Genomic DNA, 10,933 nt, shown 5'->3' on the forward strand with positions numbered 1-10,933 from the left:
TGAGAACTCCATGAGTTATAACAGGCCCTGTGCTTACAAGGTGTCTAGCATACAGTAAGTGTTCAATAAGTATCATCATTATCATGGGTGGAACACTCACTGTTAACCACCACTGAAGTGTCCGCTGGCAACAAGGTTGAGATGCCTCCCAGCAATATTTGCAACTTATAAAAGGAATCTCTGGGAAACTTGAAGGCCCAAGAGAACAAGTAGTCAAGGGTGAATGCCCAGGGCTAGGACCATATCAGGGCAGGGCAGGCAAATCGAGGAGAACTTCAAAAGCCTACCTACTGCATTCCCCTCACCCAGGCCTGCCTGTCTCCCCAGGAACTGATAGGAGATAAATGAAACTCTTCAAAGCACACTGCTCAAGGACCCAAATCAAAAGGACAGGCTTGAAGATAAGCTTCAGTCTACATTTCCTTTTGTCCCTCCTTCCCACCACAGCTCTAAAGGAAATTCTAGGGGGATGAAAAAGAGTTAATTCCCCCTCCTTCTACTTCCCCATCCACGTGGCATTGGGCGGTGACAGAAGTTAATAGAGCCACAACCAGGAAGGGAGTTCAGAAGCCCTGGTCCTTTCTTCACTTAGCTGGCTATTTGTCCTGTGACAGTCCCCTAAGCTCTTAGTGCCTGTTTCTTCATCTGTCAAGCAGGAATAATAAAACCTGCCCAAAGTAACTCCAAAAACTGTGAGACGAGGGACACAAAGTACATTTGGGAAAAGATACTTTTGTGTACTTATACAGGCAACATTTTTAAAAGCAGTCACCCACCTTACATTTTTGGGAATGAGGCAAAATGAGATATAAGTAAATAGCCCTTTGGGGTAAATGTAATATTCATTCATTAACAAACATTCCTTGGACACTTATTGCACTGAAACTGCCTGAATTCACACCCCAGCCCCATCTGGAAGCATAACAGCTTGAACCTAGAGCAAGTTGCAAAACCCCTCTGTGCTTCTATTTCCACCTCCCTAAAATGGGGTGATGGTTAGACCTACCTCTTGGGGTTTCTGTAAGGATGGAATAAGAGAATGCCTACAAAGTGTTTAGAAGGGTGCTGTGTCTCAGTGCTGGCTTCTGCAGTGATGGTTAAACACTCGGGCAATAAGAACTCAAAGAAGATGAGGAAACAAGGAAGCATCCAGCAGGAGATCAGACAAGTAAACAAATACAGGCAGATGCCCTGGGATAAGTGTAATAGCAGAACATGACAGGAGCCCTGAGAACGCAGAAGCCCCTTGAGTCATTTGCGGAGCAGGCTTCCTGCAAGGCTGGCTGGCCTGGCTTTCTTCTGTTTGCTCCCACAGGTCCTTGGTGAACCTCTCATGCCCCAGGCTGTATCTGAAGCCCAGGAACCGGGCAGCCTGAGGAAGTGCCTCTGGGTGCTCTGAGTGAAGAATGCTAAATCAGGGCTCCTGGCCAAGGCCGTAATTGCTGGTCTGCTGAAAGATATTAAGCATAGGGAGGAAAACCAAGTTCTCTGTGAGACAGACTTTTCAGAGTTCTTATAGTGTTTTAAAAAAAAAAGTAAATAGTTACCCAGTGAGATATTGTTTTGTGTTGTTGCCATTAGGGTCTGAGTGTTATGCAGAGAGGTGATCATTCAGGCAATTTCACCTCAGCCAGGAGTGAAAACTAAACATTAACCCCACACAACAAATCTATCACCTCTCCTCCCAACCTGACTCAGGCCTTTTTCTCCTGGGCGGTGAATTTTATGTAAATTGAAGTCATGAAAACAAGTCTATAAATATTCCACAATTTCCTAAAAGATTTTCCTAATGGCTACAGGGGTGGGAGGGCATTTTTATTTTTTTTAAAGAAACATGGAACTGGAGGCTGAGGGAGGGGTTATTCTCACTTCCTTAGAAATCCCAGACAGCCTGGGCTCTTCCTGTTGGTTCCCAGGACTTAGTTTTTCTGGATTGGGCTGAAGACATGTCTGCTCCCCAGAGCAATTGTCCCATAGATGCAGATCACACATCATAGCCATTACCTGGGACTTTTCGTCCTTTGCACTCACTCAGCATGTGATATGTATTGTCTGCTTGCGGCCTCTTAATGATGGGTTGGCCATTCCCACATGTTACAGTAGGAAACCGAAGCTTAGGAATTTTGTTTTTTTGAGAAGGTTAACCTGCCCAGGGTCATCACTGCAGTGTGGTTCAGAAGTCTGGCTCCCAGAGACCCAACTCCAGGTAACCACTCTACCTCTTAGTGTCCTGTGACTTTAGGTGACTATCCTTTCTATTCCTCATTTCTTCAGCTTGCTTGAGGATGAGAAGATAATTTGCTGTTTATTAAGCACCTGAAATACAGAATTGTAATTCTTTTCAACAATGTCATGGGGACATTCTCAAGCAGCCCTTGTTCCCGTCCTGTTTTAATAGTGGCTACTCATTACCAGGGCAATCTGGGAAGGGTTTGCATATAGGAAGTCCCCTTAATCATACATCTGCCACTTTTTTGCAAGGGAAGGACCTCTGCCATATGCCATGTACAGCAAGGACTTACATAAGCTTTTCAACAACACCCTAGCACAATGCTGTGCCCACAGCTGGCCATCAATAAACATGGCCCAACTGAATACTGAGTCATATTCTCTCCCAGGTGACAATCCTTTGAAAAGTGAACTTCCTTTCAGGCCACTAGGGCCCCATTTAGGGCTCTGTATAGGTTAGTGATCCAGCTAAGTGAATGTCAAATAGTGATTGTAATAATCATTCAGTAGTGTTTTAATTAGGCCTCTAGCCTGGCTAAATATGGTTTTTCTTTTTTTTCCTCTTAAGGTGATGGGGTGCATCTAGCCAGAGAGACTATGCTGCCCTCACCAGCACCCCCAAAGTATTTCTGTACTCCTGTGTGTTCCCAGAGTGTGTCCCACTCACTTTACAGGAGAGAGAAACAGGCCTGGCCAATATTGCATGCTGTTTGTCACCTCTGTCCCTAATAGTGACTATTGCTGTGAGCTTAGGGAGTAAGATTTTTCTAAAAGGACAATGAATTGCCAGGTGCAGTGGCACACACCTATAATCCCAGCAGTTAAGAAGGCTGAGACAGGATTGTAAATTGCTGAGGCCAATCTCAGCAACTTAGAGACAACCTGTCTCAAAATTAAAAATTAAATTAAAATAAAAAGGACTGGGATATAGTTCAGTGATAAAACACTCCAGTACCAAAAGACAAAAATGATGAATTATTACCTACACAGATTCCCCATCCCTACCCCCCAGCCTGGCCAACCTCTGTTCACTTCTTTTCATTCACCACTTCTTTTTCCCTTCTCTTTTCCTCTCCAAATAAAAAAAGCAAATATTTATTGTCCTCCTTTCTTTTCTCCTTTTTTATCCCCCACCCCAGGGTGGGAATTGACCCCAGGGCCTCCCCACATGCTAGGCCCCACCTTCAGTCACTGAGCTACATCCCTAGATCCCCAGCCCTTTTTTATATGTTTTTTGGTTGGTTGATTGGTTGGTTGGTTGGTTGGTTAGTTGTTGTTGTTTTGTTGTTAAACCCAGGAGTGCATAACCACTGAGTCATATCCCCAGCCCTTTTTAAAATTTTTTCTTCTGAGACAGGTTCTCACTAAGTTCCTTAGAGCCTCACTAAATTGCTAAAGTTGGTCTCCAACTTGCAGTCCTCCTACCTCAGCCTCTGGAGTCATCGAAATCATAGGCATGCGCCACTGCACCCAGCTTTTTTATACTTTATTTTAGGTCTCACTAAATTGCCTGGGTGACTTCAAATTTGTGATCCTCCTGCCTCAGCCTCCTGAGTGGCTGGGATTACAGGTATGAATACAAACCCCAGCTTCTCCTCTTTTCTACTGCCTCCTGCCCCCATCCACATTCCTAAATGCCTTTACTCTCTTCCCTCCCCTTTTCTCCCAATTTATATTCCATTAATCATTTCTAATACACATCTGCTAAGGTCCTAGAAGGATTTCTTGGCTTGTTCTCAGCTGGGCTGGTTACAACAATCAAGTAGTCTTTTATGACCTCCTAAGTCTTCCCTGTTTCCAGTTCTTTCTCCTTTCCAAGGTGTCTCTACAAAGGCCAGCCCTTCTACATTGGCTTTCTTCTGCTGTTTCTCTCTTTATCAGTGTCCCAATGGCCTTGGAGGTGAAAGCAGTCCTGCAGTGGAGCTTTAAAGGTGGTGTTGAGAGGTTGTTGTGAGCAGAGCTAAGGGTAAAAGAGGGATAGTCCACAGCAATAAGGGAATCACCTCCCTTCCCTTCCATGCCTGTCCCTCTTGCTGCAACATGGGAGATACCTCCTATCAGGGCATCCCTTGTGGTTTGTTTTAACTTGATATTACCAGGATTAAAATTGAGGGAGGAAAAGCTGTACAATTTTTTTTTTTGCACTAGTACTGGGGATGGAAAAGGAGAGGGGTCTACCATTGAGCTACATTCTGTATCACCAAGCTACATTCCCAGCCCTTTTTAACTTATTTTTATTTTTTATTTTTATTTGTTTTTTTTTTGTTTTGTTTTGTTTTGTTTTGTTTTGTTTTTAATTTTGAGACAGGGTCTCACTAAATTGCCCAGGCTGGCCTGGAAGTTACCATCCTCCTGCCTACTGATTACTAGATTAGCTGGGATTAAAGGTATGTGACACCGCACCCAGCTAAATTTGTGCAATTTCTAAAAGAAAAAAAGGCAGTATTAAAATACGTTTAATATAGTAAATGATATGGCCTGGGAGCGGTGCCTGCTATCTCTTGTACTGAACAGGATAAAGGTCATGGTTTTTATTTCTATGATAGTTATTTCTTTCGGTTTGAAGAACCCTTTTGAAATCTCCTACCCCGTCTTGGGTTCTCATGTTGTCCCAAGGCGTTGGTCAGCACGCAGAGTCAGGAATGGGTAATCCCAGAGCAATATGCCTGGAGTGACAGGCCTGACAATAGAGTGATGGATTGGAACTTGGGAAAGTGGTATCCAAAGGAGATGGTGACACCAGCGCGCCTCCACTGGCCGCTTAGAGCACGGAGAAGTGGTCACTCCGGAAGACCAGCTTCACCTTCTGATGAGCGGCAGACACGGAACTTTAACGTCAGGACGATAACTACGTAAAATCTCTACCAAGAGAAAAGCTGGCAGTGCATATTTTATCCAAAAGGCGCGGGAAATCGAGGAGGGTATTGTTATTTTTAATAAAAAGTTTTTAAATTTTCCTGGGGAAAGCTAGTGCATTTTCCCCTGCTTGGGGGGAAAATAAGAGGTATATCTCTGGAGTCAGTGTCGTTCTGCCATGCTTAGAGAAATCCTCACCTGCTCTGGGATACCGGTCTCTCCCATGACCCCAGGTTTCCCCCCAAACAACAGTAGGGTGCGGTACATTGAGGAAACTTTACACCTTCAAACAGGACTGAACAAGAAACCCGAAACACACCCAAACACCGAACCTATAAATCAGAGCGAAGACACTGCGCTCCCAGCGCCTCCGAGAGGTGCGCACAGCCCGGCGTACCGCTCCTCACCAAGACTATCTCACCCCGGAAGGGAGTCCTCAAACTTGCAGTCTTTGACTGGACAGGCTCAAAGTAGTCTTTGAGCGACCCACATCGCGCCCCGAGAATAGTGGATGCCTCCGAAGCTCGGGCACTTCCAAGTGAACACACCCGGGAAAGGCCAATTCGAATTGGGAAGGAGAACGGCCAGAGCTGCGCCTGAGAAGGACCCAGGGTCCGGAGGCTTGGCCAGCCCCCGGGCGACCTTTGGGAGAGACTCAGACTCCACTGTACCGCAGCTGGCTCCAGGCGCTCCTGCCCTACCCCAACGCCGCCTTACGGGGTGACAGCCCCCAGCCAACACCACTCCCCAGCGGTGGAGAGGGAGAGAGGTGATGTAGACAGGAAAGCCCAAGGAGAGTGCGCACAGCCCAGGGTCCCGGAGAAGTCCGGTCCCCAGAGAGACCTCGAGGCGAGGACGGCGCTGTGGGGTCGGGGTGGGGGGAGAAGGGAGGAGTACCGAGAGCGGTGAAGGCCGAGGCGGCGGCCGCGCGCCGGCGAGGGCCCTTTAAGACTCTCCCCTCCCACCGCCGGGCGCCGGCCTCCGCCCGCCGTTCTCCCCGCCCCAGGGTCCAGGCGAGAGCTGCGATTGGGTGGGCGCGGCGATCCCTTTGAAGTGTAGCTGCCGATCCCGGCTATTTGACGTGCGGCTCGCGGAAGACCAAGGTTTTTGTGTTGCTCGCCGGGGCTAGCGGCGGCGGCGGCGGCGGCGGCGGCGGCGGCTGCTGCGGCGTCGGTGGAGGAGGGGAGGAGGCGAGGAGGCGCAGCGACTGCTGCACGGCGCTCGACGCTGCGGAGCGAGCCCACCCGCCCCCGGAGCTCGCCTCCCCGGTGCTCCCCCTCCCTCCCCGCCCCCCCAGTGGCGCTGCCTCCTCCAAATGAGCGATTCGCCCGCTGGATCTAACCCAAGGACACCCGAAAGCAGCGGCAGCGGCAGCGGCGGCGGCGGGAAGAGGCCGGCGGTGCCGGCGGCGGTGTCCCTCTTGCCCCCGGCGGACCCCCTGCGCCAGGCGAACCGGCTCCCTATCAGGGTCCTGAAGATGCTGAGCGCTCACACCGGTCACCTCCTACATCCGGAGTACCTACAGCCGCTGTCCTCCACTCCCGTCAGCCCCATTGAGGTCAGTCTCCCGGGCGCTGCCCGCCCCGCACCAGCCCCGTTCCGATCACCACTGCTAGGCTGGTAGCCTGCTCCCTGCACCACCCCCCCCCCCGGGCTCGGTGTGACACCCAGGTCTGGCCACGCTGGCGGGCCGAGTGAAGAGGGACGGAACAACGAGGACCACCAGGTTTCCCTGTAAAAGGTTCTCCTTCCCCGCTTGTCCTTTGGAGATACGCGTTTTCTCTTGGATTGAATTTGCTCTGGAGTTCCCACTGAGTCCTTTACTTTTTCTCTGGCATTCAGTTTGCTGCCCAGAGGTGATCTCTGCTGGACCCACCCACCCTCACCCTCACCCTCACCCCTACCCCACCCCCGCTCTGGCATGTTCTTTTTGAAGCACTGGCCACCCGGATCTCATTCCGCTTCTTTCCCATCCGGTTGGGGCACACTACACCCAGGCCCTCTCGATCCCAAGTCTTTCTTCTTGCCACTTCCCTGGGTGCCCTCTCCGGAAAGGAGGGAGGGGCTACTAAGTATGCCAGCTGCAGCCCTGCCTTTAGAAATCACCTCTCTCAGTTCCTACCCCGCGGGCGCCATCGCCAGAAACCCGTCCCAAGCGAAGTTCCCTCAAACTAAAAGCATAAGTTTTTCCCTGGGCCTAGAAGAGGGGGGAGATTACAGGAAAAAAGTCAAGTCACTCTCCCAATTCCAAAGAAGGTAACTTTTTTCCTCAGTACCCCTTCCCCTGCCCCATTCCCCAGTCTGGGCCTGTGGCTCACTCCCGAACCAACCCGCAGTGTGAGCGCAGTTCCGCCCATCTGCCCCGCCCGAGCTGGGGCCTCGCGCCCAGACCCTCTTGCCTAGGCCCTTCTCACTCAGTCTTACTGCAACCTGTGCACCAGAAGCCCCCCTAGCTTGGAGGGTATCCTTGTCTCACCCCTTTCTCCCTCCCCTTGCCACTGTCTCCCACAGCTGGACGCCAAGAAGAGTCCATTGGCGCTTCTAGCCCAGACCTGCTCGCAGATCGGCAAGCCTGACCCTCCGCCCTCGTCCAAGCTCAACTCAGTAGCTGCGGCTGCCAACGGGCTGGGAGCAGAGAAGGACCCTGGCCGCTCCGCCCCAGGCGCCGCCTCCGCGTCCGCGGCCCTCAAGCAGCTGGGGGACTCCCCCACCGAGGACAAGTCCAGCTTCAAGCCCTACTCCAAGGGCTCTAGTGGCGGCGACTCCCGCAAAGACAGCGGCTCCTCCTCGGTGTCCTCCACTTCTTCCTCATCCTCCTCGTCCCCCGGAGACAAGGCAGGCTTCAGGGTCCCCAGCGCCGCCTGCCCACCCTTTCCCCCACATGGAGCGCCAGTCTCCGCCTCGTCGTCCTCGTCCTCGCCCGGTGGTTCCCGCGGCGGCTCCCCGCACCACTCTGACTGCAAGAGCAGCGGCGGGGGTGGTGGTGGGGAGCTGGACAAGAAAGACCAGGAGCCTAAGCCCAGCCCAGAGCCAGCGGCCGTGAGCCGCGGCAGCGGTGGGGAACCCGGTGCACATGGCAGTAACGAAGCTGTGGCCTCTGGGCGCAAGTCAGAGCCTCCCTCCGCTCTTGTAGGGGCCGGCCACGTGGCGCCAGTGTCACCCTACAAACCAGGCCACTCCGTTTTCCCACTGCCGCCCTCCAGTATCGGCTACCATGGCTCCATCGTGGGCGCCTACGCAGGCTACCCATCTCAGTTTGTGCCTGGCCTGGATCCTAGCAAGTCTGGCCTCGTGGGAGGCCAGCTGTCTGGGGGCTTGGGCCTGCCGCCCGGCAAGCCCCCCAGTTCAAGCCCACTCACTGGGGCCTCCCCGCCCTCCTTCCTGCAGGGATTATGCCGCGACCCCTACTGCCTGGGAGGTTACCACAGCGCCTCGCACCTCGGAGGCTCCAGCTGCTCCACTTGCAGCGCGCATGATCCTGCTGGGCCCAGCCTGAAGGCTGGGGGCTACCCACTGGTGTACCCCGGGCACCCGCTGCAGCCTGCCGCGCTCTCGTCCAGCGCCGCTCAGGCAGCGCTTCCCGGCCACCCACTCTACACCTATGGCTTCATGCTACAGAACGAACCGCTGCCACACAGTTGCAACTGGGTGGCAGCCAGTGGGCCCTGCGACAAGCGCTTCGCCACCTCGGAGGAGCTGCTCAGCCACCTACGGACTCACACGGCCCTGCCTGGCGCCGAGAAACTTCTGGCCGCCTATCCTGGGGCCTCGGGCCTGGGCAGTGCCGCTGCTGCGGCTGCAGCCGCAGCCTCCTGCCATCTGCACCTCCCCCCGCCCGCCGCCCCTGGCAGTCCTGGATCGCTGTCATTGCGGAGTCCACACACTTTGGGGCTAAGCCGGTACCACCCCTATGGCAAGAGCCACTTATCCACAGCTGGGGGCCTGGCCGTGCCGTCCCTCCCTACAGCCGGACCCTACTACTCGCCATATGCGCTGTACGGACAGAGACTAGCCTCAGCCTCGGCTCTCGGATACCAGTAACTACAACTCTGACCCCTACCCAACCCTCCTCTCCTCCCCCTCCTCCCTTGTCCCCCCACCGCCTCTGTCACCGCTGAAGCCTCCACTACTGCTTATCCCTGCTGGGATTCCCGCCCAGACCCTCCCCACTGGACTGTATTTATTTACTATAATGTTAGCTTACAAGCTGGGAATATAAGTGCATTAACGGCCCACACGAGTCAATGGTATGCAAGAAGTCTATGTTCCCCCAAATAATAATATTAACCATGCAGATAACTACATGACCCTGCCCCTTTTCCTTTTATTTTTTCCTTAGATATAAGTTTTAAATTTTTAATCCTTTTTTTATTATTGGTTTGGTTTTAGGGAGAGGAGGGACAGTTGGGGTTCTTGGATTCTTCTATATGTTTCGTTTTCCCTTCCTGGGGAGTTTCTTGCATGAGTCTTAACCATTAAAACTACATATCCCTTCTCTTTTTCCCCTCTTTCCCCTTCATTCCCTCTTGTTTCTTCAATTCGAGGTTGGTTTTTCCCCCCCTTTCTACAAGTAGCAAAGAGGAGTTGTTTTGTTTTTAGTAACAATTTTGGGATGTGGAGGGGGCAAGCTTGGTGGCTGGAGGTCTTGAGCTCTATTGATCCCTCTGCAATATCCCTCCCTCTTCTTCCAGGGCCCTTGGTCTGGGCCCCGGCCCCCAAAATACAGCCTGGCCCCCTAACCTTGCTCTGAGCCCGGTGTGCCCCAACGCCACCAGCAGGCTTCCCCCATCCGTGAGCCCAATGGTCTGGACAGAGCCTGCCTGCTCTAGGCCCTAACACCCCGTATTCACACTGCCGGCTGGTGAGACACCTGTAGGGCTCATCCTATTCAATTAAAAGTCCTAGAAAGCCCTGCTGGTGTGAAACTTTGCTCTTTATATTTTGCGAAGTGCTTTATCGTCATTGTTTTTTCTCTCCCTAATTGGGGCTGTACCCCTCCACTGACGGCAGGGGCGGGGTCGGTGATCCTCTATGGATCCCTCCAAAGCAGACCAGTCGCGGAGTCAGCGGATGGTGCAACCTCACTAGGTCCATGGGGGGTTGGGGGGGAGTTGGGGACTCAGGGAGCACTCGGATGGTAGCAGCCCCCCCCGAACTCTCCCAGGCCCGACCCAGCAATCCCCAAAGTTGGCTGTGGGTTTCCGTGGGTTCCGCAGTGACTGGGATGGAAGACTCTGGCCCCTGTGTCTTCTCCCCCCATTCTTTCCTCCCTCCGGGTCTCATGCAGCAGTGCCGGGGCTGCGGGGCCTGTTTGGGGTGAATAGAGTTCTCCCTTGGTAAGACTTATTTTGTTAATAAATGGAATACTTGGCTATATTCACACCGTGGTGTGTTTCTCTCTTGCCTCACCCACCGTCCCACTTCCAGACACCTAAGCAGATGCCCGTCTTTTATTTCTGTTTAAAATGCCTTAGGGTTTCCTTCTGAGATTGCTGTACAGGGAAGAGTTTAACGCCCTTCCTTAAATGAGAGAGTAGGGGCCTGCCAACACATTGCAAATTACAACCCACCTTTATTCTTTTCCCACTTGGTTATTTAGCTCTCAGCCTCACTTGAAAGGCCTTGGCATTTTCTGGGGTCGGGGTGGAGGGCATGTATAAAAATGGATCTTCCTCTGGGCCCAAATTCGAGGTGCAAGGGGCTATAAGGGAACCGTGATCCAGGGCCCAAACAGCAGCTGCAGCACTGTCCCAAGCCCGGCAGGAGCGCAGGTAGAGACGACGTGCCTCTGGCGCCACCTGGTGGTAGAAAGATGAGCGACAGGCGGAGAGAAACTGACTCCCGCCTC

At 52.7% G+C, this 10,933-nt stretch overlaps 1 protein-coding gene and 1 long non-coding RNA gene across 3 annotated transcripts; one reads left to right on the forward strand and one right to left on the reverse strand.

The window, feature by feature from the left end:
- Positions 1-546: 546 nt before the first annotated feature.
- LOC308635379 lies at positions 547-5,640 on the reverse strand. 2 transcript variants are annotated; one of them, XR_014019180.1, is made up of 3 exons: positions 5,507-5,640; positions 2,220-2,316; positions 547-1,447 (listed from the first exon to the last, which is right to left on the reverse strand). It is a non-coding gene; the product is annotated as an uncharacterized lncRNA (long non-coding RNA). The 2 variants fall into 2 exon arrangements; XR_014019181.1 differs by having other exon boundaries at positions 547-1,450.
- A 539-nt stretch (positions 5,641-6,179) lies between these two features.
- ZNF703 (zinc finger protein 703) lies at positions 6,180-10,465 on the forward strand. Its single transcript, XM_081269734.1, has 2 exons — positions 6,180-6,643; positions 7,597-10,465. The coding sequence occupies exons 1-2, from the start codon at positions 6,401-6,403 to the stop codon at positions 9,124-9,126; spliced, it is 1,773 nt and encodes a 590-aa protein (XP_081125860.1). The 5' UTR covers positions 6,180-6,400; the 3' UTR covers positions 9,127-10,465.
- The last annotated feature ends 468 nt before the right edge of the window (positions 10,466-10,933 follow it).

Source organism: Spermophilus citellus, assembly GCF_964194105.1.
Source record: "Spermophilus citellus genome assembly, chromosome: 16".
Classification (NCBI taxonomy): domain Eukaryota; kingdom Metazoa; phylum Chordata; class Mammalia; order Rodentia; family Sciuridae; genus Spermophilus; species Spermophilus citellus.

Excerpts from the sequence above, each read along its gene's own strand:
- ZNF703 (XM_081269734.1), top strand. The coding sequence starts at position 6,401 with ATGAGCGATTCGCCCGCTGGATCTAACCCAAGGACACCCGAAAGCAGC. Across the intron at positions 6,644-7,596 it reads CTCCCGTCAGCCCCATTGAG|CTGGACGCCAAGAAGAGTCC; the intron begins GTCAGTCTCCCG and ends TGTCTCCCACAG.